At 41.6% G+C, this 27,942-nt stretch overlaps 2 protein-coding genes and 1 long non-coding RNA gene across 8 annotated transcripts; 1 reads left to right on the forward strand and 2 right to left on the reverse strand.

The window, feature by feature from the left end:
• Positions 1–1,215: 1,215 nt before the first annotated feature.
• Positions 1,216–10,789, reverse strand: stub1 (STIP1 homology and U-Box containing protein 1). The gene is made up of 8 exons (XM_063221891.1): positions 10,458–10,789; positions 9,563–9,810; positions 8,430–8,628; positions 6,224–6,389; positions 5,918–5,996; positions 2,988–3,044; positions 2,532–2,648; positions 1,216–1,572 (listed from the first exon to the last, which is right to left on the reverse strand). The coding sequence occupies exons 2-8, from the start codon at positions 9,674–9,676 to the stop codon at positions 1,447–1,449; spliced, it is 858 nt and encodes a 285-aa protein (XP_063077961.1). The 5' UTR covers positions 9,677–9,810; positions 10,458–10,789; the 3' UTR covers positions 1,216–1,446.
• Positions 10,790–11,331: 542 nt separating this feature from the next.
• luc7l (LUC7-like (S. cerevisiae)) lies at positions 11,332–21,137 on the reverse strand. Of its 5 annotated transcripts, none has more exons than XM_063221894.1 (11): positions 20,913–20,938; positions 19,341–19,787; positions 18,271–19,191; positions 16,219–16,317; positions 16,002–16,112; positions 15,183–15,326; positions 14,879–15,055; positions 13,989–14,077; positions 13,652–13,681; positions 12,744–12,878; positions 11,332–12,216 (listed from the first exon to the last, which is right to left on the reverse strand). In XM_063221894.1, the coding sequence occupies exons 3-11, from the start codon at positions 18,376–18,378 to the stop codon at positions 12,042–12,044; spliced, it is 1,068 nt and encodes a 355-aa protein (XP_063077964.1). In that variant the 5' UTR covers positions 18,379–19,191; positions 19,341–19,787; positions 20,913–20,938; the 3' UTR covers positions 11,332–12,041. The 5 variants fall into 5 exon arrangements, with proteins under 5 accessions (XP_063077964.1, XP_063077966.1, XP_063077965.1 ...); XM_063221896.1 differs by having other exon boundaries at positions 18,271–18,365; positions 19,083–19,787; positions 20,913–20,937; XM_063221895.1 differs by having other exon boundaries at positions 18,271–18,365; positions 18,474–19,787; positions 20,913–20,937.
• Positions 21,138–21,686: 549 nt separating this feature from the next.
• LOC134467283 (uncharacterized) lies at positions 21,687–27,034 on the forward strand. 2 transcript variants are annotated; one of them, XR_010038500.1, is made up of 5 exons: positions 21,687–21,893; positions 22,973–23,089; positions 23,964–24,031; positions 25,717–25,826; positions 26,743–27,034. It is a non-coding gene; the product is annotated as an uncharacterized LOC134467283 (long non-coding RNA). The 2 variants fall into 2 exon arrangements; XR_010038499.1 differs by having other exon boundaries at positions 21,688–21,893; positions 26,746–27,032.
• Positions 27,035–27,942: the final 908 nt, after the last annotated feature.

Below are 27,942 nucleotides of genomic sequence, written 5' to 3' on the forward strand. Positions count from 1 at the left end.
AGAAAATTGAAATCCACTCTGGAGTTAAGAGCATGAGGCATAAGGGTGCATACAGCTGCATTTGTGTCCAGGGACACACACAAGCACACGGGGACCAGGTTGGCCCTCCGAAAAGGGAAAGGGTGGGTTCACTCACTTACCTGGGTATGAGAGCTCTGAACAAGGAGGGTGGGGTGGGGGGTAAAACATGCTAAAAAAAGAACCATGTCTATGTGTTTTGCAAGGAGAAAGATGGGATTTTTAACTTAACCGCTTAAGTGGAATACTCCACCTGGGGTTCTTAACTTAAAAGCAAGTGGGAAACCTAATCATTCCTCTTGTAAAACAATAGTAGGGGCTGTTCAATTAAGACGATTTGCCACTTACTTTAAGTTAACTTTTCCGGGGTAGTAACCACTTGCTTAAAATAATCCACAGACAAACAATAACTCATCCATTACTGCCAAAGTATGTCTGAGCGTTGATTGCCTTACTGGGCTTGGGCTGTGTCTGCCCCCCATAGCGAAGAGAGGAAGTGTACGATGAGGTACCATGAGTTACACTGTATTCTGAGAGTTACAAAATCTCCGGCAACTGAAAGTGCATTCTAATAAAAAGCTCTGAGATCAAGACAGACGAATCACACATACGCACACAACACAAAAAAACAAAAGGGGAAAAAAAAGTCCAGCCACTCGTGTATGTTATAGATTATACAGCATTAAAAGGAGCCTACCTGGCAACTAAGAACTCGGCTGTTCTAATGCAAAAATAGCTCCCGTCAACTAGAGTTCAAATGTATTCTGACACACATTCTTTTAGAAACCCTCCAAAGTTATGAACCTTGATCTCGTTTCTCTCACTGATGTATCATGTTGTCCATTGTCAATGAATAATAACATCCCCATTCAATCCCCGACCGGAGGTTGTCATTGCCTCAGTATTTTCCGCATGATTAGTTTAACCATCTTCTTCCTGTAACATAACTGTGGCATGTTTCAAAATGGGCTCCAACACCTTGAGAAAAAAAAAAGTAGGTCACCTCATCTAAATGAAGTCGCTATGCGGAAATACTGAAAAATAAAAATGCACAGGGGTCAGGAGACAGACAGAAGATGAACATCTTGATTGACATGGCTCCAATTTATAGCGATTGAATTCGGATTTGTGGCACCAACAGAGAGAGAGAGAGAGAGAGAGAGAGAGAGAGCAAGGGAAATGAGAAGGAAGGAAAAGAAGGAAAGGAAGGAGGGAGACCTGAGAAATCGTCCACGGCGTCCCCCCCGTGTGTGTAAAGTGCGAGTTCCAAGAGGATTTCCGTTTTTGTTCAGTCCGCTCCACTCCCCTTTCCTCTCATCTGCTCGCTGCACTGCTTTACAAGTGTGTTAATGTATGTGTGTGTGTGTGAGTGCGCACGTGCGTGTGTGTGTGTGTGTGTGTGTGAGTGTGTGTTTTTTATGTGCGTTTTCAGTAATCCTCCACCCAGCCGTTCTCCTGGATGAAGGCGTCAATCACCTCCTTCATGGCCAGGTTAGGGATCAGCTGGTCCTGCGTCAGGGGGCTGCGGGTTACCGGGTCAAAATGGCCCACGCGCTGCAGAACACAAGCACGCACACATACATGTTTAAGTCCAAGGGGGTATACCAAGAAGCTGGTTCAGGAGTAAACCAGGTTAATGTAACAGGTAAATCATCTAATAGAAGAGCCTGGAGTCCTTCCTAAGCTCTCAAACTGCATGCCCGCTGAGCAAAAATTAGTACCGGTAATCAACGTGAATAATTTCAGCACAACAGATGCAAGCACACATTCATGTTCATGCACAAGCCTTTTTTTTTGTTTAAATCCACATGATTTTTTCCGTTACACCTATTAAAATGATTTTACACCTGAAATTTTCATTTTTTTCCTATGGTTTTCAGCATATGTAGAAATGAAGTTGCTGCTTCATTGCTGCTCAGCAAGAGATAAACTGATGCATTTTTTCCGAAAGGGTGCCCAAACTTTCTCATACAACTGTACATGTTTAAGTCCAAGCTCTCAAACTCTACACCCGATGAACTAAAATTAGTAACCAACATGAATTATTTCAGTACGAGGCAATAGCAAAAAATCCACACTAGTAGTGACATTAATAATGATGATATGGTGTATGGGGCTAGCATTAAAAATGCTTATCACAAAGATTTTCTAAGTTGTACCTTTCCACCGTCACTGCTTACTTCCAATTTTTATATGTATATATGCTTTTGTTTTAATATAATAGTATCATCCCATATTTTATCACTGCTTTTTCTTCTTCTTTCAGTTCTCAATTGTCTCTTCTTCTTCCCTATGTGCCTTCGAACACCTTTTTGGAGAACCTCCTGTGGACAGTTGTTGTGTATTTAGCACTTGTGGTTAAGCGCTTCAACAAATGAATTTGGTCTGGTCCAATGGGATTTTTCTATGTCCACATTAAACAAACGTAATAAATCGAAAAGTCCACACTAGAATGTACAACAGCAGCATAGACCTGGTTCTGTTATGAAGTGTGAGTGAAGGTGTGTGTCTACCTGTAGGTGCTCCTCGATGTCTTTGCGGTCATACGTGATGCCGCTGGGGGTGATGCAGGGTTCTCTCATCAGTTCGAAACTGATCTTCCCACACAGGTAGTCTGGAATCTCTCTTTTCTGCAACTCCCAGAATGCACAAAAGCCTTTTTTTAAAGCTGGGAAGCCTTACTGAGAACAAAGTCTATACTGTAACTATACTATACTGTACTGTATTGTGTGTGTGTGTGTGTGTGTGTGTGTGTGTGTGTGTGTGTGTGTGTGTGTGTGTGTGTGTGTGTGTGTGTGTGTGTGTGTGTGTGTGTGTGTGTGTGTGTGAGATTGATTTCCACCATTTTTTTCTTTTTTTCTAATCTACACCATACTGGAGTGTCACTTTCAATATTGTTCAACTGTATATTCAACTATGGTTTTCTAGGTTTACATTTTCCATGACTCTTGGGCTAACAAAACACTTACCTTCCTCTTTTCATCCACCTGAGCAAACAGCTCATCCATGTCCAATAGATATTTATCCTGTTCATAGAAAACACACAGAAATACAGTCAGTTACTCGTAATGACACAGCACAGAATTATTACTATTCAACACTGACAACACGATAGCAGGCCTATACACATGCACAACAAAAGAGAATCAACAAAAAGCTGACCTCAGCTGCCTCAAAACTAACCCCTGCTCTCCAATGGGTGAAATGGGACCATGTCACACTAATGTGCCAGTCACATGTAAGTTTCAAGTCCTTCCAATCAGGTCTGAGTCAAGTCACAAGTCCAAGTCTCATTTTTTTCCATGCGAAATATTGACAATTACTTTTGGTCATAAATTCATGACCTTTCCACATGGCTGTGCATATCCTTCTTTGCCTGACATGTTCTAAAATGGAATATATTTAGAATTGGCATGCTATTGCAAGTCATTGTGAGCTAAAACTGTCAAGTCAAGTCTCGAGGCAATAGCATACAAGTCCGAGTCAAGTCACAAGTCATTCCTAATATTGCCAAGTGAAGTAATTTGCTATAGCCAGAGCCCTGCATTTCTGACTCAAGTCCAATTCACAAGTCCATGTCTAGTGAGAAGTGAACCAGAGAATGAGCAGACAGGTCCGAGGTTCAATCCATAACCTTACAGATTGCTTTTTAACACATGCTGTGTGTAAACCCTGTTAAGCCTCTGTACTAACCTTATAATTGCCACAAGTGTAATTAACAAGTTGCAGAGGGATGCAGCCTAAATCTGTTACTGAAGGCTGGAGTAGGTTTGTTGTGTGACTTAAGTAATGTACGTATCAGTGTGCGAACAAGTGCACATACTCGCAGCAAAACTCTCAGACCACTATGCACGATACTCATTAGTATTGTCCACTATTGTTTGAGTCTACCACGAACTGAACGTGGAAGTTTACAAAGTATTTATTTAATGACTGGTCGATCGCAGAGGCTTTCCTAGTCGATCTTGGGGCAGGAAGAAAACTACAGAAATACTAAAATACACTTCAGTAGCCTGTCTGATTGGCGTTACTGTAATATTTGCGTCTGTATTGCGTTGCGATAGGCTCCCCACAGCTTTCCCCTCATGTTACAGGGTTATTTTCTTTCTTCCTTAAAAAAAACAAACAAACACAAAAAAACCTCCTGCTGTGTATCGTCTTTGAGCGCTGTCACCATGGCGTGAGTCTCACGTGCAATAGGCTACAGTTGCAAGTGCGACCGCTGATGAAGCCGAAACCCGAAAGCATACAATTTTCATCAAGAATGGGAGGAGGAATTCTATAACCTTTCGTGAAAGAAAAGTGTGCGCTTGTTGTGCCATCAGCCACAAGCACCATGAAAGACACCTTTTGTCGAAACACAAGAAGCCTTTTACAAACAGTGAGTCTGTTAAGACCATGTGCAGTGCAGCAAAAAAGGGCGAGTAGTCTTATTTTCGTTAATGTTCTGACTTTATCTAAATTATTTGGCGATATCCCTCACAACAGTGCAACAACACAGAATAATGGCGAGAGTTTTTCCCACGGCATGTAATGAAAGCTAATCGGTCGTCTACTGACAACGTGGTGGTGCTGAAGGACATCGCAGGAGGGAAAGAAGGTGAGGTGCAACCCTTCAATCAGTTTTGTCGCGTTCGGTTTCGTCAGTCCAACGGAAGACTTCTAGAAATAGAAAATGAACGGCGATTTCTCAAGACAGCTGCAGGGTAGATATCACTGTCCACAAAGCATTTTGGATAATCTGCGCGATAGGTAGCCTATCTGTGGCCTACTGGACTGGTTGCCTACCTAAGATTTGCGAGTGTATCTGGTGGAATGTTGCGTCACACGCAGGACGGCCCAGTAGCCTACTGGCGCCTGTCATCACGCAGATGAGCAAAGAAAGGGAAAGAAAGGGTCTCTATGCCGAGTTGCTATCTGTTCTCTTTTAAGTGTTAATGGAAATTACATTATGAAATGCATTCTATTTAAATGTGGGAAAACAAAAGCCTCAGCTTTTCCAATACAAGCAGCATTTGCAATAAATAAGTGTCCATGTGAAACAAAATGTAGTTTTCAAAAACCTTTTTGTTTTGCCTCAAAACATGATCTGAAAGGGGGGCTGATCTTATTCAGGGTCATATTCAGGCCAATACAATAGCCCACATCACTATGTTCAGTCATCATAGCCATCACATTGACTCCCATAGCAATACAATTACTAGTTACAGTACTAGTATATACTAGATATCAATAATAATCTTATTAAACTAAATAAGGCTACATTGAAAACCTCAGCGTGAAACAGTCTTGACTGGATTTTTATTTCTGTCAACACTTCAAGAGGAAGATCTTGCTTGCCATCTAGGCAGAGGTTAGGGATCTCGGGCATAAAAAGGTTGGTGACCACTTATTTAAAAGATCAAATTTGGGAATAGGGAGCATGGTTGCAATGAGCAGCATTGTTGCAATACCTACTCTGACCACAATCCTACATATTCTACCCTTAAGACTCTCGGTAGTATCAAGGTTGTTGTGATGTAGTTGAACACTTTGTTTCATTGACGGGCCCCATGTACACAAAAGGCGAGTTCAGGCTGACAGAAAACCGTGCCGGTGCCCGTTCCCGCACCAAGGCTTGACCCGGCCAGCATGCACAACACAAGTCAGAGCGTTCGAGAACAGGAAAGCTGTCTGCGAACCGTGAAGACAACATGGACGTCAGCAGGTTCATCCAGGTCACAAATGGGCACATACCGAAAAGTTCAGCCTGGTATGAACGCGGGTGGTTCCCAGGTAAGCATTTAAGTACTGAACGTAACTGGTGCAGGAACGGGCACCTGCACCGTTTTGGTCGGCCGGAAAACAGTATGAGGTTGCCTCAGTCGCCACAGCCATATGTCGGCCAAGTTCCACTTACATGTTTAGCCTTGATTTTGCTGGCCTCGCTTCCACTTTGATTTTCGTCCCCTTGCTTCTCTCGACATTCCTCGATTTCCCTGCAGGCAAATTACACATTACAGTCACAAAAGTGTCTCGACTGCTCACGAATCACACAAATCAAGCTGCAGGTTAAGCACAGGAAAACCATTTTCTGTACACTGAATTACAAGGGCAGATGGTTACTCGCACTGGGTCTCACAGTAGTGTGTACAAGTTCCGCTTAATAAAATAAAGTGTTTCCGTTGAGGTGGTTTTGTAAATACACACACACACACACACACACCTCTCTTTCTCAGCCAAGATGAGTTTTGTCAGGTAGGCGTGCAGCTCGTTCTCCTGATTGATGCGCTTCTCCTCCAGGCTGTTCCAGCGCTTCTTTTTCGCCAGACGTAGCGCACTTGGGATGTCGTCTCCAAAGTTCAAACGCTGCTCCTTTGCCAAGTTGTAGGCTAGAAGAAAAAAAAAACCCTGTTATTTCCACCAGTAAGGGTTGCCTCCTTGCAGAGTGACAGAGTGACAGTGTTGGTTATTAATAGAAGGGGCGGACATCCCAGATGCAGAGAGTGAAAACCCTGTCACATATTGGCTCTGGCTACCTCAATGAAGTACATGCATGAACAGCTGATCCTAATTTCCACGTCCCGTCAGCCAGCTTGATGACCTTATTAGTGAAATCACTTTTGTCAGAACACAGGCAGAAGGAATATCTGGCAGGACTTTTCACCTTCACAATCCAGTTTGTCCGCCTCTGATTACGAGACTGAATTCTAGTGTAACAGATTTAGTCACCATAGGATGCTATCCATAAATTATTAAGTAAACCATTTATAACAGATTAAATGTGTTTTATATTATATTTTATATTACATTGGTATTGTGTGTGTGTGTGTGTGTATATCTATGGGTGGTTGACGTTTAAGGGCGTAACGCAAAAAAAAAAAAAAAGTTTTTCAAATTCCTGAAAAAAATGATGGATAAAAATTGGAAAAAAATAGAAAAAAATAAAGCACTTAGTGGTCTGTGGAATTTCACCTTATTTTTGCCATTTTTGGGAAAATGTGTCCTGCATCAACACATAGCATAGGCATGTCACACCGCAGGAAAATGGAGTCACACCACAGGGAATTCACTGCATTATGGCCATTTTAATCCTTCTGTATACATGACTGACATCTGAGCTCATGCTAACTTGATAATGACATTGTGTTTAATCTTAATACAGGGTATATACACCAATCTTGAAGTCAAATTTACTACCATTTAATACCCTTTTTCACTACCTTTAGAATTTTTTTTACAACCATCACGACACTCTGATGCGAGTATTAACAAGACATTTTTTGTAATTTCTACCTCCTTAACATTACATTACACTTTCGTCTTTTGCCAATAGACGCCCGAAAAGGAGCAGTGCGGTTGGACGGTAGTACCAGTACCATGCTCAGGGTACCTCAGTCATGAAGGAGGATGGGGGAGAAAACTGGTTAATTACTCCCCCCACCAACCTGGCAGGTTGGCAACCTGACGCCCTAACCGCGTACCCATGACTGCCCTTTTTTTGTCAAAATGGTAAAAAAAAAAAAAAAACCTTGTTTTTCAAAAAATAATACCTTTTGAGCAAATTTACTACTTTTAAGGCCATTAAATTTTGACTTTTTAATTTATCACCTTTTAATACTTTTTAAAACCTTGCATACACCCTGTAATATGTGTTTTCATTAATAAAAAAACTTTTTTTTCCACCTATAAGAGCAGTCACACCACATGACACCATAAAATGAACCTAAGCATTGCGTGACAGAAAGATTGCAATATGAAGACATATTAAGAGGTTAAGAGTCACCTTAAACTTCCACAGCACTCTCCAATAACTGAGGTACTGACTGGTTAGGAGCCAGTCTTTAAGACCCTTGTAGTTGGCCTTGCAGCTGCCCATTCACAAACATTGACATACATGTCACCCCACAGGACGCAATTTGTGTTACGAAATTGAACTTGTAGTTAATATTACTGTCTTGAGTTTTTTCCACATTCACATATCTTAATCTAAAGTTAAGATTTATGCAATCATGCCAAATGCTTCATACATTATTCAAAATGTTGTTGGTTAATTTATATATATATTATTATATATTGTTTCATTAATGTTACAGTCACACCGCAGGAAATTTGACATATAAACCTTTACATAAATCTTAACAAAAATGTTTCTTCTCATCTAAGACTAATATGAAACATAATGTACCACATCTTCTTTCATTGACATTTGTTTTTTAAAGGAAAATAACAGTTTTGTAGGTTTTTAACCAATGTTACGAAAAAACAAGGCGTCACGTCTCCCACCCCTATATTGTGTATTATAATGTGTATGTGTATTATAGTGGTAAAATGAACCATTATTTCACTGTTTACAGTGAATGGTTAAAATAAAGTGCTTCCAAAGATGGGCACGGTGTTGTTTATAGCAAGGCTGAATTCTGTTGTTTTACCTCTCTGCAGATTCCCTATGGCCTCTTCATAGTTTTCAAGTTCCAAATGGCACTGGCCCAGAAAGAAGTGCGCTTTCACCGACTGACTGTCCAGTTCAAGGGCGTGTTTGCAATCTGCTAAGGCTTTGTCGTACTGCTGCAGTTTCACGTAGCACAGGGCACGGTTTGTGTAGTACACGGCCACTGATGGATTTCGATTCTGTTACACACACACACACACACACACACACACACACACACACACACACACACACACACACACACACACACACACACACACACACACACACACACACACAATCAGCATTGATTAGCCAACCATTTGCAGAAATCCACACTCTTGCAAGAGTGACAGGACAGGACAGGTCAGACAGACAGACAGACAGACAGACAGACACACACAGCACAGTAAAGCATGAACAAAAATCCAATGCACAGCTCAGTGCATAATGCATGCACAGTTGACAGTAATGTAATTTCCAATGATCAGTATGTCCTCTTCCTGTGGTGATTAATTGTGCAAATATTTGCACTTCTGGTTAACCTTCAACTGAAAAATCTGACTAAGACGACCACGACAATACAAGCAAAACCAGGGCATAAGCCTACATGGTTGAGCTTTCTTGAAAAAAAAAAAGAGTTCTTTTCTAATAACAAATAGTTGTATATCAATTAAAAAACTGGGCATGATGGCCTCAAGCCTCTCCTTGGTAGTAAACGCTATGCGGAATTCATTTTATAGTCCTATTTGCATGACAGTCTATGTGGTGGGACTTGGAATTGCGTGTGCTGTCAGGGGATAGATCCATCTCATCCAGATGTTTTTCAAGGCGTTTGAAATATACCATTAGTTCAAAACGATCAAGGTTTCTATACAGTGCACAATCCCTCTATTGTATTACCATGCACCCGGGTGGTCCCTTTCAACAATGTCTCGGGTAGTGGTGCTGTGGGCTAGGAGTAGTTCTAGGCCTACTAGAAATACTGTGCTGCAAGTGCATAACCGCCACATGCCAAATACATCAAGATGAACTGAACACCGTTTATCTTTCCTCCTGGTGCCTGTCACTGCAAAGCAGTCTTTGTCAGGGAGAGCATTTCAGCAAATGTCAGTAGCTCCTACGTCCACCTACTATTGCTTTGCTATAACATGTAGCGGCCTCCTGGTATTTGCGGCAGAGAAACAGCCGGTTCCCTTGCTCCTTCAGCTCCTGAGCGGACGAACTCTTCTCGGGGCTCCCCGCCATCTTCTCCACAGGCTCCGAGGTGGCCGAGCCGCCCTGCTTCCCTATCCTGTTCCCCGTCTCTCCGACTGGGCTGAGGCTGCTCCAGGGAACGGCGTCAACTGGAGAAATGCCTAGCAGCCTCACTTCTCACACCCCTGGAAAAGAAAGGCACCATGCGGCACTGGGATGATGTAATGCACAAATGGGCGGGTGTCCAAAAGTGACAGTTTTGTTGCGGAGAAAGCCTAAAGCTCGTTTGATCATAAACTATTACCTGTGCTAGGTCGAGAAGGTAGTTCTAGGACTTGTAGCTAGCACAGGCCAGATAACGATTAGTTCTAGCTGCCAAGCTAGATATAGCTATCCTGTCACACCTCCCTACCTGTCTTTGCTACCAGCATTAGTTTCAGGTAACGATACCAATGAGCTTGTGAGCATGGTACATAGCTAGAAAACAATATAATTTCATAAAACCAATGCAAAGGCTGCTAGCATGGCAGTACAATCGCAGTGTTATTAATTAAAATGACCAACACTTCTATGGGCATTACGCCTGGTGATAAGAAGTTCTTAACTGGCCATGGATGTGTGATACTGTGCAAACAACCATATCTACAGTACAACCACGTAGTTAGTATCACAAGGGCAATGTTAAATGGAAACAGACAGTACATTTGACTGTTGTTTTGCTAATACGGCTAATGTTAGTTGCCAAGCTAGTAACTACAGCACTCGCTACCAACTGCAACGAGCATATATATTCGAGGCATGCAGTGATAATAACGGAGAAAACATAACCTACCTGATGCACTGTCAGCCAACAACACAGAACCAATCCAGTTTGCCTTACCAAATGTCGGGAGTTATTGGTGGCTACCTAACCGGGGCTAACAAGTTATTGCGTTAGCTAGCTAACGTTAATGATTTTGCCCAACTGTTGACAATCACTCATTAAACCGTTAAAATATCACTATATCACGCGTTGTACACATCTTCACTGTAATATTTTGGAGGACTGGACCGTCTCTTCGGGATCAAAGCGGCTGTTTCTAGACTTTTTAGTCTCCGAAGGACCTCTCATTTTCTGCTTGTTTTGAGTATGGCGTCATACGGCCGTGACCGGAAGTTTGATACAACGCTGTTGACGCTGTGATGTCCGTGAACGTCACACCGGCCCTGAACCTGCACGAGCAGACAGGGCCCTCAAAACATGTTGGTGCTACAAATGTACTGTATTTAAACTAATCTGAGCGTACAGATTTCGAGATATACATACACTTTTAAAAAAAAAAAGAAAAACTATTTCCCCACGTTCTATATTATGTCTCATGGTGCTGCACTAACCAAAGTGAAGATCCTCCAGAAAGCTCACATCACAAAATGTGACAGTTTCACAGGACGTGTTGTAACATCGCCTGTCGTCGTTTTCAGCCGTTTCAACACGAACCTCAATCTTTAGCACATAACAGTTATTCAACAGTTCCCGTTATATTGGTGACGGAATTTACTTTGGCCTACAGTTTGACAGGCATTAACAACATGGTAAAAAAAGAACATTCCGCAGTTTTCCATTCACAAAGTAATTTTATTTTAAACAGGAATCATCATAATGTCCATTTAGTTAAAAAAAGAAACCAGGAAATGTAATCTTCAATAAGCCATCAAGAATGCTGTCATACATACATGTTCATAGTTTATTTGCTTCATCTTAAGCCTACAGGGTCTATGATACACATATCTGTCCTGTGCTATGATCACTGGTACTGGCAGGATATCCATAAACTTTACAGCGAAAAATGTTTTTTCTTCCTATGTCCCCTTTGACTTTACACAGATAAAACAAAACAAAAGTCATGTGGTCCTTTAAGTTTTTTTCTTTTACGTCCCTCCAGTTATCTTAAAACCTACTCATTCATTTTTCAGGACAAAAAAAAAAAAAAAACGAAAACGCAACAAGGTGAATAAGGTTTTGGATCCAAAACACTAAAATGGAATTGAACAGCGAACAGTGATTGAAATGTTGAAAAAAGGAAGATGGTCTAATCTGGAACAACAAACTCATTTTTTTACGAAAACATCTGTTAGCTCATGTATCATGTAGAACTGATGTAGAACTGAACAAACACCGATCTACACCCGCACCATATGTTTGTAGGTTGGCAAGTTACAGACAGGGGCAGCATTAAAAGAACTGGAAAATATTATTATTAAATGGGTATGTAATCAGCGGAGTGAGAGAAAGGGCGGGGCAGAAGGAACATCCCATCGCTGCAGGCATCTGTGTGTGCGCGTGCGTGCATGTATGCGAGGGGAGAGGGGCTGGTCATCCACGGTTGGTTAGCACTTGTGTTTTTCCGAGTGGTGCTCTCCACTCGCAGAGCGTCGATCAGACCTCGCCTGTCTCTCGGTCGTCGCGACGGTCCATCCTGCCGTTCATGCCGTCTTGGCGGTGCTCAGACGAGCTGCGTCTCCGATCCCGGTCGCGTGATCTGTCGCGGGATGACGGCTCTCGTGACGAGCGGTCTCGGGAGGAGCGCTCACGGTCCCGGTCGCGAGATGACCTGAGGTCAGAGTAGCATAAGAGTACCCATTCAAAAAAAGATATTCATCTATGCATTTCTTTTCCCTTTTTATGCATTTGCGCAGTAAAACTTTTATTAACAGTATGGAGACTTAAACAAGCTTCTACTCTTGAGTGTATCAAAACAACAGTGACATTTCTACAGGTATTGTATGTTGGGGGTAAAAGTATCGGTATCGGCAAGGACAGAAATGAATGTACACATACTCGTACCGGTTTTCAAAAAAAGTGGTATCGTGCATCCCTACTTGAACTATTTAGGGCAGGGGTGGGGAACCTATATATCGAGGGCCGTTTACGGCCCCGATATAATTTTAATTCTATGTAGTTTCACATAAAATATGACATGTTTTGGAAAGGAATCTTAGAAATTGCATTTGCAATACAATTAAGTTATATTTTCAGGGGACCTAGTGAAGGTGGGGTCTGTTTTTAGTTGACCACCTTCAATATATAAGCCAAATCGCTAAATCATACACACAGTGCGTCATGGCGACCGTGACTTACTTATGCCGGTGGTGCGACCTGGATCGGCTCCGGTGTCGGCGGCGGCGCTCACGATCTCGGGAACGTGAGCGGGAGCGGCGCTTTTCACGAGAGCCTGATCGAGAGTGCCTCCTGCGCCTTTCACGGGAACGGGACCTGAAGTATAGAAAACAAAATACATTACTGCAACTTACACAAGACAGATACTGGAGATTTCTGGAAAACCATAAACTGTTAAAGAAGAGGAAAAGGAGAGTGCTGCCTTGGGTCAGTTGTTTGAGAGAAAGAATCAGGTACTCTCATCTTTTTTGGCCTGATGAAGACTGGTACGCATTCAAAACGCGTAGGCGTTATCCATTGAAATAAAGGATTTCAAATTTTGCACCGTGTAATATTTTTAGTAGTTCATTTCCAGAATTCACACATGTTACCTTTTTAATAAGTACCACCAGCATTAAACTGTAAGTATTCATTATAACTGGGAAAATTGCATTTTATATACATGACAAGGGGGATTCATTTTGAATTTCCATAAATAGGCATTTTTAGCTCCAAAACCTCCTTTGGTCATACTAGTAAATATTAGCTATTTATTAATACTCATGATCAAGACTCAAAGATCAAATGTGGCAAGAGACAGCACATTTTCAATGAGCAGCATAGTTGCAATACGTACTCTGGCCACAATCTTACACGGTGCACCTTTAAGGCTACCAAAACAAGGAGCCTACTGTTTGGACCTTCACATTTTGAAGATGGTCACAAGCGAAATACTGAAAACCTCATACTGTAACTCCCACAGACTATTCATTGAAAAATGATAGAACATTTTCTCAGACAGAAGTAAAACCACTCACCAACATGCAGTGTTTTGTGTTTCTCATATGAGTTTAACATGAGTTACTGATAACTAATGGACGCACACCCACCTTCTGCGTTCACGGCTACGTGATCTGGTCCTACAAAACAAGAAAATATTAGTACATGAAAGTAAATAGTACAAAAAAGAAATAAGGCATTTCTTAGAAACCACTGCTTCAGCTGGTCGTTCATTCTCCAAAGTGAGCATTATGTTTAAGAAATGTTTCGAGAGACAGGAAAATACAGCTGATGCCGAGTATGGGATGCTCAATTATTACCCCTATTGTCTTTCCAAGATATGTTTTCATGTAGTACAATGCACAGTTCAAGCCTATAAACACCCAGTGCATTTTCTTGTGACTTCTGGGAAAGGAGCATCTGAAAAGAAACGCTTTAGTTTTGTACCTCTTCTTCATTCTCTCTTCGCGTTCCCGCTCCTCTCTTCTCTTCAACCTCTCCTGGTTCCTTCTCTCTTGCTTCAGCAGGACTGTCTTCTACACAGGCATACAAAAGTCACACAACACTTGCTTGATTTATGCATCCGTGTTTGTGTTTATATAAAGATGAGGTAAGTTCAACACCAGCACAAGCATCTAGCTGATTATTCTACGTAGATGTACAAAAAATTAAAGAAACAGTCCACTCTTTAATAATTTTCCACATATTTTCAATGTTACCATTCCAAGTATTACACATGAATGTGCATATCATTTTCTCCTCAGTGTGTTCAGTACTTAGCATTAGCATAGGTTAGGACAATCACTGGAAGTAAATGGTACCATTAGTATCAAGTCACAAAAGATAACTGGACAGAATTAAATAGCCATGCACACTAGTGAATTCTACATTTATTATAAAGTGCTTTATAAGTGATGGTTTTATTTGGTACCATAGACTTCCAGTTCTATGTTAAATATGGCTTTACTGAAAAACTAGGCATTGCAAACACCTTGACAAACAAAATCCTATGTAGTGTCATATTCACCTGAGGCTTAACTACAGATAAGCCATTTCCTGAAATAATTGATAAAAATGATTTTAAATAATAAAAATAATTCTATGGCCAATGCAAACCAATTTCCCATGCCTTCTCCATTTTCAAATGCTTACTTTGCTTTAGCTCAGTGGGGTAGCAAAAGACATGCCCCAGCAGCATTAACAAGTCCGGGGAATTGATTAATGGAGTACGGTGGTTAGGTCACAGATGGGTTTCGAGTGTCCCAATTTAGGCGGAGGAGGACTTATTTACAGTCTGAAACATGACCTACTCTTGTCTGCCCATGGTACCAGCCTACCTTCAACTGCTCCAGTTTCTCTCGGATCTGGATGAAGCCCAGATGCAGCTTCCCTCCAAAATGGTCGGCAAGGCGACGGTCGTTGTCATGAAGTCCCAGGTAGGCAGAGCACACCTCGCATACCCGCAACTTCTGCTGCTGAAAGCTGGACGCTGGCATAGAGTTCCTGTATTCCTCCTATTAAGAGAGAGAGAGAGAGAGAGAGAGAGAAAAAGAGAGAAGTGCGTTCATTTTTTTGCCATTTTGCATAAATATTGTGATTCCATTGCCAGTGAATGTGAAAATATGTAAATGTCCTCCTTACCTCTGCATCCTTCTTTTTGGTGCGCACTTTCTCTACTTCCTGTAGAACTTTCTGAGCTTCGTCCACGTTGCCCTCGGCACCCAGCTGCTCCGCCTTTGCCAGCAGTTTCCCGATCTCTTCGTTCAGTTCATGGACCTTCTCCGCCTGTGCAAGGAACACACACATACAATGAAACACAAACATCCCAATGCAACACCCACTCTCATGTGGAACTACATAAGAGACAGTGGTAACACTTTACAATAACGTCCTATTCACAGCTTTATACACTTTATAAATGATTAACTAATTATCAACAATATGTTTACAAATGTTTATAAATGGGCAAGAAATACTATGCTAACACAGCAGACACAGCACAGTCGCATCGGTCCCGGAAGTTTCTCCTCCAAAGACCAGAAAGCATGAAACCACATAAAACTCACACAGTAGAAGTTGATTCCCACTCCACTGTGCAGTCATAGTTTGGTTATTACTCATTTACAAACATTTGTACATGCTTTGTTAAATGTTAATTGTTATTAAATGTTAATAAAGTGTTTCTAAAGCTGTGAATAGGACGTTATTGTAAAGTGTTACCGAGACGGTCTTTCCACAATTAAATGGCAATGACGTCTTGTAACATCCAAATTAGACAAATGGTTTTGATGTGTGAAATTATGCTATATCGTGTAAACTCTTCCCAAATGGGTTACCGCCCACCATGATCACCATTACAAAATGCTTTAATTAAAACAATGATACTTACAATTTCAATGACATTTCTACCCTGGTATAAAGGAATGTTCAAACTGCCAAAGCAGACGGCCTGGCACTTGCCTTGGCTGCCCCCTCAGCGCTGATCTCCTCTTGCGTCTCCGCTAGCCTCTTCTTGGCCAGTTCCGTCCTGCGATCGCAGTCCACGATGAAGGACTCCAGGTGGTCCACAGCCTGAAGGACAAAGTAAATCGGTGAGCGAGCTTGTTGAGATGAACAAAGGACAGGCGACCTGATGAATTCATATACAATAAGGGAAAAAATATGGAGTATTACTTACATCAAGCTCAAAAAACAAGTCACGCTCCTTGGAGGCAATCTCATAGTCAGCCCGCAGGGCAAGGTCATGAATTTTGGAACATTCGCCCAAATCCATACGCTGAAAAACATATGCAAGAAATCAGAGTGTTCAGTGTTCAGATTTATGCATTACTCAGCAGTGCTTGACACTAACCTTTTCGCTTACCAGCCATTTTGGCTAGTGGTTTTCCTGACTCACTAGCCATTGGGCCTTTTCACTAGCCATAATTTTCTTAGCCATCATAGCAGCTTTAATTAATTATATAATAAGCTGTAGGCCCTAATAATGTAATGTAGGCTGATATAATATAATATAGGCCTAATATAATATAATATAATATAATATATAATATAATATATAATATATATATATAATATATAATATAATATAATATAATATAATAGCCTATAATATAATATGCTATAGGGCAATTAGAATTGTTAGGCCTATTAACTGGTCCATGCATGCATGCTATGCAAAGAACAGATTTACTGATCTGAGGAATGGCATAGCCTATAGCCTAGTATATTTAGGCTACCATGCAGAAACACCAAGCACAGTGTTGTGGAAGGGCACAAATGTAAGCTACACGAGAGCAAAATATTTTCGTCTTTAATCTGGAGGGACTTCTTCATATCATATAGGCCTATCTGTGGTCGCCGTCCAAATTCATGCGCAAAGTAGATAGCCTAAAGTCATTGCCAAGTTGGCCGGTCCTCGGACATGGATGTGGAATAACACCTCCTCTGGAATATTTGCTTATAAAAGTATCCACTAGAAAGCACACACAGATGCGGTAACTACAGAAGGGTCTACGACTTCCTTTCATTCCGTTTAATAGTGAGTTGTAAAATACAAACGGGCGAGACGGGCACCTGCGAGGGGACATGCAATGGGATGCTTTTGTGCAGTCTGGAAGGCTACTACTGCGCGTTTTTTTAAGAACGGTTTGACAGTCGGGAACAACAGCACAAGAAACATGGAGGAATATTAAGGTATGAAGACACAGGCAAATCAGAAAATAATTTAAACCAAACATTATTAATGCCGCATGTGTCCTTGTCTTATCACTAATGAGACTTTCACAAGAGTAAGACAGACTGACGTTTCCTCTCGCTTTGGTCATTTTAATGACCACTACTACTAAGTATTGTAGTAATGACAGATCGCAAAACAGGTCAGTTGAGATGAACTTCGCTACTTTATTTTCACGTGAAGGTTTCCAGTGACATTTCGAAGCGCACGCTGATGTCCCGGTAGCTCGCTGTCACTCCTCTTCGCAAGACTAGCTCTAGGCCTATCAGATTCCTGGCTTGCGTGAGACACAGGTGACACGTGACACAGGTGCTTCATGGGTATTGTAGGCTCGCGAAATCGCATTGTATTGCTTTTGTAGCAAAGACGGTCCGAAGAAAAAAAAACTACAAAATGCGGTGCCTCATCATTCAGAATAGTAACGGACCCGCCAGAATGGCTAGTGAACCTTCGGTATCTACTAGCCAACGCCGACTTTCACCCGCATTTGGCTACCTGGCGTGTGTTAGTGTTAAGCCCTGATACTCAGAGGTATACTACAGTGAAGTCAAGGGTCCAAAGGGATGCTGATCAAATCCATACTTGTAGGGAGTGTGCAGTATTGCAATACTTACGGTTGCAAGGGTAAATGCATAGATGTGCAAAGGGCAGCATCACAGGGCCGTAAATATTACATTACATTTGGCAGACGCTTTTCAACCAAAGTGACTTACAATAGAGGACATAATCATAGCCAACGTCACTAGCAGATACGAAGTGCACAGAAATTATACAGAACAGCAAGTGCAGATGTAAAGAGGGGGTAGTGTTTTTTTTAAGTTAAGTAGAGTACACACAAATCAAGGAGTCTGGCCTGGGAATAGGGCAGCTCAAGCATTAGTGTAGTAGATAGTCACGAAAGAGGAGAGTCTTTACTTGCTTCTTGAAGGCTGAAAAAGATGCCTCTGACATTTATATATAAATAACCATATAAAAAATATAAATGCCCGAACTCACGGTTCCAGAGAGAATGTCATGAGGACAGCAGTTCAGCAGGTGGCTCTTGCAGACACGCTCATCTGTGAACTTAACCCGCTGGCGCGTCTCGTCACCTGCAAACAGCATAGGAGGGAACAGGTACAAGCAGTCAGGAGGATCATGTGTCACGCTCCCGCTCCAACCACCCCAAGCTCGCACGTTCTCTCACTCACTCAACTCACACAACAGGGGGTCACATTCAGCCGCCAGAGCTTGTCAGGCAGGCTGGGTCCCCGGAGGGAAGCACAGGACAAGACAGGACAGGAGTTCCCTTTATCTTACATCAGCTGACTAGCTGGCTGCTGGGTCAATAAGAGAGCAGAACCTACTTTAAGGAATCTAGAAACAAATATCCTACATCAGACTGTGAGAGTGTCAATGAGATAGTGTGCAATCTGCTGGATAAATGTATCTGCAAAAGTGGCATAAATACATTGTGCATTCACTGACTAGATCATAACTGAGTGAAGGATAATACAAGGGGCCCCTTGCAAAAACGGAATTTCATTATGTAGGAAGTACAGTAAGCACAACTACATGCGTGGGGATATAAGAACAGTGACGCCCCTTTCGTTTCGTCAGCCACTATGTATCCGACTTGTTTGGTAAAACTCTAAGGAGGTTGTCTGTAGGTAAAGGTGAGTGCAATAATAATTAAAAGAAAATATGAGTCCAAAATAGCTGCAGGTTTGTACGTTTGCCTGGTCCGTAAGACTACGGAGTGGCAGAAACAGGTGCCAAAGGGGGTAAGGGGAGGGGTGCTACCTTTGTCTTATGACTCTCACACTCACTGTGTCACATTTAGGACATGGCATCACTACGGCAGCTGCTCCAAGGGGGGCCTTTACCAATCAGAACAGCTGTACTGTTGAGGTGGCATGTTTACCATAAAGAAACCCCCTTTCATATAAAAAGAAGACATTTCAATAACAGCACAAGAGAGTAAAGGAGAAAAGAAAAGAAAAAACAAATCAAAACAAAAGAACAGCAAATAAATAAATTGAAAATGTTAGTTGTATACACACTGCGAGCTTCCACTCATACTGTACCGATCAGCTTCTTCTACAGCCCAGCGAAGGGACTTTAAACCCGCTGTTGAAAAGTTTTAATGGGGAAAAGAGCTCTTCCCCCATACCTGCAGTGAGTGATGATACACAACAGTCAGAGAGACAACGCTCGACGGAGGAAATGATGTCTTTTTTGCCTTTAAAAAAATGTTTTAAAGGAGGTCTCCAGTGCTCGCAGGCAACCATACTCATACTCATCCATCCTTCTTCTCAAAAGGTTCATCCTCTCTCTTTTTTCTTGATTTAGGTTTACCAATTTGTTGACCTTGATAATGGCACATTACTTTGTGTGGTAAACAAAAAAAGAGTTACTGTCTTGAATATTTCATAACAGCTTTAAAAATCATTTGTGACTCACGGCTCGATGAACATGAGGCTTTTCTGCAACTCCCTTGCAGATTGATGTGGGCTGGCATAGATACACTGAACCTTAATAGATAAAATAGAGGGGCCACAATTGTTCAGTTTGTACCAGACATGAACGGGAAGCATTTCAATTCAAATTTGACTGGTCAGCATTCACACAGCAACTTTTTAATTCATTCACATTTAACCAGGCACGTGTGAGCAGACGACATTTAAGAAAAAAAGAGGGAATGAAGTTTCCATCAAAAGCAGTCTTTAGATTGTTTGCACTGAACCCTATGGGACCTATAAACTTTGAACATTCATGACCAATCCACATCTTGAGGCCTCAAGATATTTGATGCACCATGTCTGTACCTTCCTATATCTGACCACGTTAATGTTTGCATCCACTACACACAAACTACTCAGAGTTTGAACAACGATCATCTTTGAAATTGAAATGGGGGGATTAAACCAGAACAAAACATGTTAAGATGTGGATTATATATCAGATCGTGTGACGTTGCCAACATCATGGGCAGCTAGGCCCATATACTGTAGGCTACTGGTTTGAATTGAAAAGCAGTAATTCGCGACAACAACTTCACTTTAGCAAACCCAAGATAATATGATTGCATTTTTAAATTGTTACCATAGCTGTTCTGTATAGAATCACATGTAATAATCAGCCAGTTACCTACCAATACCAAAAGCGGCCCATCCATTAACGTATCTTACAGTGTCAAACGGGCAGTGTTATTATTGCGGGCAGTGGGACAATGCTAACGTTAGCCAACCATATTTAATCGGAGCCGCTAACGATTAGCTGCCGCTGCAATGTACCAAAACAGATTTAATTAACTACTGTTTTGCTTACGGTCGACTACACGGTAATACAACACAGCTTGTTACGCACATTGATAAAAGAGAACTATGTTGCAGGAGGAGGCCAAATGAAGCGTTCAACGTAAATTAGCAAACAGCAGCTATTAAGTGTGTTTGGATACAAACATTAAAACGAGGACATAAAACCCACATGAAGAGGGTAGGCAATGTCAATACTCATATGAGATATGTGATCCTGAAATGTCTTTAAAAAAATAATGACGTTGCGCTACAGTGTTTGAAATGTCAGTTTACCCAGCTACTTCATAAAGCCAGCTAAAGTTAGCTTAGCTGGTGAGCTATCGTTCGCAGACTACTCACCATCCCTGGCTGTGCCCATTAACTGGTCGAGCAACGCTCTCATTTGAGCCTGGGCCGACATGGCGGTCACTGGATCGCAGTCCTTATAGAGACAGCGTTCTAAATACTTGCAATTGGTCTTGAAATGGATGGATAGAATTCAGAAAAACCGTCTCCAAACGTGAACAAATATCCCCTTTACAGGCGTCGCCTCTGTAATGGCTCTTCTCTGTCCCTCTCTCTTCGTTGCACGAACAAGACGGAAGTGACGCAAGAGATAAGTAACCAATCAAATTCGCGTGCGTGTTTTTGTTTTGCCAGCGGAATCGAAGTCCTCTTATGCGTTGCAAACACTGCAAACGATGAAGCTGCATTTTAGGTTGTCCTTTCTATCTAATATAATATATAATATACATGCTAAGCGCTCTCTGTTCAGATCTATCTGTGAGATTAGGAATGGCAGAGTTGAAAGGGAAATTCTACCACTGGGCAAAATAGGCTTGAATCCGGAGATATTTTGACTGGATATGTTTTATGACACGCGGCATATTCGGACCAGATTTCGACCATTTCCCGACTTTTCAAGAATCCGTGAAAATCTTGGCATATTTTGACTCCGGAATTGTGTTTGGTGAATACGGAGATATTTTGACTGGATACCAGAAATATTCTAGTAGGATACCGTGATGACGTGTGCTGCCAATCGCATTGAATAGAATGTTGGCCCTCCCTCTGCCGTTATGATTATGAAGCTCTGCGCGGCACGCGGCAGCCCGCCGCTTCCTATCTGGATTTCTGTCGTACGTTATTTGGCAGCATCTTTATCACAGACTTTCCAGAAATCTGTCGCAGACTTGTTAAGCCATCAAAAAACCTTATTTAGTTCTAGCTCTAGGCTATGGGACTATGAGGACTCCGAGACGGTGTCCAAGTGAGATGGCTGGCGAGGTTGTTCGAGGTAATTTCATGATGAGGATGGACCAGACTTTAAGACATTCTGAGGTAAGTTGAAGTAACAGATTAGAGGAACATACGGTGTATTGTCTTAAAGTAGCTCTAGATCAAAATTAAAGCATGCCTGAATATTGTAATGTTTAACTTTCCTAATGTTTTCTGACTGACCGTATAGCTAACTTGCTAACTAACCAGCGCCTTGTACTGTCCACTAAACAAGGACGGTTATCTTAGCATGTTAGCTAGCCTAGCTTTTTCGGTCTGGTAGGCAGATGTTAACGTTAGCTAGCCTGCCACCACCTAAAAATACTAAACCTTTGGGCAAGTGATACGGTGTCACGAATGAATGTATGCATAGACGTTTTACTGACATTGGATATATGACGTCGGATATCTGCAGGGGCTAGATTTTGAAATTACGACAACATTTGGTAACCTGCTACATTTTAACTAGCTAGGAGGAGACTATTTGGTTACAGATTTGTTTGACATAAAGCTTATTTTCCGTGATATCTAAAAGTTAATGACATCATGGACACTTGTGTCTGAATGTCGCACACAACTAAGTTATCACCTTGTATAGTCTTGAAAGTGTGGCTGTATTGTTCTAACTTAATATATGATTTGTCCCCCTTGACCAAGCGAAAAACACACACTCTCAATTGCCTTTCTGTAAGATAAGAGATGGTCACAGCATGTGTCGTTATGAACGGGGCAGAGGTAAAGAAGCCCCCTCCGATGTTATTTGACAGAACAGGAGTATGCCCTGTCGTTGCTCTTGCTCCAATGCACACATAGAGCTTGAGACTTCTGTGCCAGAAAGAAGAGAACGAGAAATTGTGAATTTAAGAATTTGTTTTGTTATAGGGTAATTGATGACATCGTATGGATGACATGATGCCCATCTAGGACTGTGTGTGTGTGTGTGAGAGAGAGAGAGAGAGAGAGAGAGAGAGAGAGAGAGAGAGAGAGAGAGAATGTGTAAGACTGATGATGTGTATAAGGCCTCTGCATGTTTTGGTTTTGTATTTGTGTAGGCTATTTATGTAAGCTGATAAACACCTTAATTTTGTTTGGAATTAGGCCTAACATGATAAAAAGTACTTCACTCTATTCTACATCCGCAGCTCCATGAATGTCATGAGACACTCCAGGAGACGGTGGTTGCAATGCATTATCAACACCCCGCAACCCCAACCCTCCAATGGAACCCAGAACCCTCCGGAGTTCCTCAGGACCTGTCGGTAATATATTTGACTGCATGTTTTAAGGGAAAGAAAATGATCTAGACTTTACATGTGCAATTTTGTTGGAACTGTATAAACATGTTATCCTATAGCCTAATTATTCTATAGCTATGATTCAAACATTTTGCTTCTATACAAATGTGCCTTTCTTGCATTGCTTAGAGTTCAGAGTAAATTACTGAACTGTGCGGAGACTCTGTCTCTGTATCAGGCATTCCTGAGATAGGTTGCCTGCAGCTTTACCACAACAGAGAACTGGGCCAAGGCCTGTTCGTGTGTTTGTGTGTGTGTGTGTGTGTGTGAATGAATTCATCTCTCTCCTGGGTGAACGCCCCCCTCCTTAGCGGGAAGAGATAACAAAATGTAACCAGGGCCAATCCTACAATAAATAAGGCTTGGAGATATTTCAGTGTTAGAACGAGTGGGGAAAATGGTAGCTGACGGTTCTCCCCATCCGCTCTCCAAGCCGGCTTGAAACTTAATTAAGGATTCTCTGTGTCTTTCATTTCAGGTGTTTCATATTTACAAATGTTAAGGGTTTGAACCTAACAAATTTCCATTTTAACCATCTCAAATAACCCTGAGGTTCTCATCGTCAAACTAGAGAAAACATCAGTAAGGTTCAGGCTGTCTTTTACAGATAAGGTACTTTATTCACTGTATTACTAAGCACTTTATTCATCCTGTGGGAAATTCAAGAAACAATTGTCCACTGTTTGTAACAGTATTTTTTAGCCAATTTGGATTGGAGCCAATTTTGGTCCCCTAGGGGAAATTCTTTCTCTGCATTTATCCCATTTCGGCTAGTGAATCACATTGAAATTTCTTAGCATAACAATATGTGATTGTGTTATCATTTTTTTTTCATCAGGCATGAGTGAGGCGAACACATCGTGCGTTGGAGGAAGAGTTGCAGTGACGACTTGGACCACAGGCCAGGTAAACAGGTTTACTCTGAGCATGTCAGCCCATACTTCTGTGATCAAAGTGCTATTAATAGAGAAAGATGTAATGCAACCAGATGACCATATATATGTTGATGAGTACACTCCTGTTGAAAAAGTAATATTTTGAACAATATTTCAATAAACACACAAGTTATTTCCAAAATGACCATAGAGTAAGTGTAATACATCTTTTCAGCTTAGTGCAGAAAAGTAAGGTCAATAGTATAACTTGAATGACATATTTGTCCATTGTTGTGAAATTATGCTGGTGCAAAGGTGAGTACACCCCTATGTTAAACTGTCTATGGAGGGGCCGTGTTGGCCCGAATCTTCACGAATTTGAAAGATTAAAAGGGAGGTCATCGCTGTGCATTTCATCCTTGCCTTACATTGAACTTTTACATTTCGAGTCTGGACCTAGCTAAACAAGATGTATATGAGATTTGAATGAAATCCTATGGAGAGTATCATGATCTGATGATGTTCAGTAGTCACAGTACATGTTAACAAGCATGTTTCTAGTGGTGAAATTCAGCTTCCTACTGCGGACGGCATCGGTACAGGTCCGAAACATTTCGGTCCTACTACCATGCTTGACTTTCAGCATGAGGCACTTTTCTTTCTACAAATCACTTTTTACCACCACACATGCTTGACACCATCTACTGATGCAAAATTGTTTATCATGGTCTCATCAGAGTCAAACAGACTAAGGATATGGGATATGGAACCATGTACTGTGATCTAATGACACCATGATAAACAAATTAGCTTTAGATCAGTGGTTCTCAACCTTTTTTGAGCAAACGCCCCCTTGGACTCATCACAAGCCTCCAAACACCCCCCTGACCCTATCATAAGCCTGGCCACGCCCCCCACCTCCCCCTCCCTAGTATCAGCTGTATCCTTCTCAACAAAGAAAAGTGCCCATGCTTTAAGTCAAGCATGGTAGTGAGAGTTGCACGGTTTGGGGCTGTGTGGATGCCATCAACAGGAGGAAGCTGAATTTCACCAAAAGAAACATGCTTGTCGACATGTACTGTGACTACTGAAGCAGATCATGATACATACTCTCCACATGATTTCATTCAAATCTCACACACATCTATTTTGGCCTGGTGGGGACTCATAATGTAAAAGTTCAATGTAAGGCAAGGATGAAACACACACAACGATGACCTCCCTTTAAATCCATTTCAATTTCAAGACGTTTCGGGCCAGCACGCCCCTTCTCAGACAGTTTAACATAGCATAATTGCACAAAAAAATGGACAAATATGTCATTCAAGTTATACTACTGACCTTACTTTTCTGCCATAAGATGAAAACATTTTTGTATTACAGTTACTCTATAATCATTTTGGGAACAACTTATGTGTTTTTAAAAATATATATATTCACAATGTTACTTTTCAACAGGGGTGTAGTCATTATTGCCGTGCACTGTATATTTGGATCACCATTACACGTTTAGTCATAAAGTAATGAAAACTTGTGTACAGCATTGTATGTTTTCTGTTCAGCTGTAGATTACCTAATAGTGACGAGGTCACCAATGCCATCATCCAGGCTAGTAAGGATTCTGGGTAGAGCTGGGGACCAGAGAGTTTACTCATAACTCATTTATGTGATTATGATGTATAAAAAAGACTAACTCAGTTTCTTTCTGTCTCGCAGAAGCCTGAAATAGATTCTTTGAGAATCTTAAAAGTCAAACAACTGGGCCTTGCGGGGAGGACTGATGACGTGAGAAAAAAAGGAAAAATTTGATGAGCAGACGTGAGCGGGTAGGTAAAACCACAACTACCAACCCCATCATACAACTGCCATCACTTTCTTTTGTCACTACTTCACTTCAGGGGGCAATTAGCCAATATCCCCTTTCTTTCTTCCGAGTACTATTGTTAGTTTTTAGAATGACCGCATTTGGTACAAGGTATTTGCAAATGGGCAGCCAACACTAAAGGTCTGTTTTGACTCCTCCGTCAGGCCCTACCATGGAGCATATGGCAGGGCACTCGTTTGCAATGCGACCGACCCGGGTTCAATTCCTTCCCCATCTCTCTCTCCCAACTTGCTTCCTGTCATCATCTGCACTGTACTGTCATTGTCAGACAATAATATCTTTAAAAAAAAAAGACTCCTCCATCAGTTGGGGGACACATACTGTCAGTGGGGGGGCAGTGGCAGATCGCGAACAATTCAAACTGGGAGAACTATACGTTGATCGCGGCAAGGGGTCTATTCAGCGCTAAAAGGGAGGGCGTGGTGGCTGTTTGGGTACTTGATCTGCCGTTACCCTGCTGACAGTACGTGTCCTCCAACTAAAGGACGAGTCTAAACCAGGCTTAAGGGATGCAAGCATAAGGAAACGTGGGGGGGACCATAGTTTTAAAACACGTGGTTTGGGGGAACCATGGTTTATGGCAAATAGTGTATCAAAGTTAAATAGTAGAACCATGGTTAATTTTTGTAAGGGATATTACTATGACAGCTACTGTACTCCTGTGGATAAACCACAATTGAACTATGCTTGGTTGATCTGCTGGATAATCTTGTGAAAATCCTGCTGTATTATCTCATGTGACCAGTTCTTTGGCATGTTCATGGTAAACAAGCATGAGTGTGGGTTTTGAACTGTACATATTTTTTAATGTTTAACACATTGTTTAAAACTGCCCTATTTTTTTGTTGCTTTTCAAGCAGTGGTGCTGGTGGCGCAGGATGTCCTGGAGGAGGACGACCTCGACTACCTCAAAGGAGCTGATGCTAGCCTTGTGCCTGATGGGGAAACAAGTGCACATTTGTTGTGCTCTGTCTGAGATGGAGAAGTGTGCGCCTTGCTGGCGTACTTCAATTGATGCCTGCAAGCCCAGCCACCGAGTGACCGATAGTGGCCGGTTCTCCCTTCGTGACCCCCCCCCCCCTTCTGCGGCCGACAAAGCTTGAAATATGATTAAATGTAAATGTAAAATAAGCAATTAAAGAAAGAACATTCAAAACAACAAAATAATTGTCTGTTATAATATGATTTTAGCTGGGATTTAGCAGTAATTTAGGGTGGCCTAATTGTTGTTTTGCAGTAGATTTGTGTCTATTATATTATGTTGAAAGAAGTATACTGCCTTACAAAGGCAAAGTGCAGTAACCAATTACCGTAGGTTCATTCTGAAAATGTGTTCATTCTGAAAATGATTTTCATAAAGACCTCCTTTATCTTGTGACTAAGAGTTATGGTCAAAATGTGCCCTGTTTTACAAATGTTGCTATGTCAAATTTGCAGTAACTAGGCTACAATATCCAACCTACCAAGTCTTTGAAGGCATTTTTTCCCCTCAGTTTCATTGTTGGCACTGCTGTTTACCTTTTGTAGGGCAGTTTAACCTAACGTCAGCATAAGTAATTTCGGCAACTTTGGCAACATCACAGATGTGGCAACATGCCCGTCACATGTTGGGAAATCCTCAGCTTCCACAATCGTTTCGATCTGAAAGACAATCTCACTCGTGATTAGGATGGTAACCAGGCAAGACTAAGTTGTAATAGGCCTAAGTAATAGAATAGAAAGCTTTTTTTGTCATTATACAAAGTATTCTGAGATTTGAGCTTCCCTGCAAGGTGCACAGTCGTTTATAGATGAACATTGTCCAGTAAGTGTGAGTTCATTGTTGTAACAATTTGGGGAAGAAGCTAAAAACACCTAGCGTGATAAAGGCATGTACATAAATGCCTGTGAAATCAATTTATTGCCTGGTCGTGGGAGGTATGGGTCGTCCCATGCCTCACAGATCCGGAGATATACAACTACAAGAATGGAACACATCCGTGAGAGTATCTGCATCAAATACGTGAAGCACGTGCCATATCAGGTGAGAAAACGGCATCCGGATTTGTCTCATGTCG

Source organism: Engraulis encrasicolus, chromosome 17, assembly GCF_034702125.1.
Source record: "Engraulis encrasicolus isolate BLACKSEA-1 chromosome 17, IST_EnEncr_1.0, whole genome shotgun sequence".
Classification (NCBI taxonomy): Eukaryota; Metazoa; Chordata; class Actinopteri; order Clupeiformes; family Engraulidae; genus Engraulis; species Engraulis encrasicolus.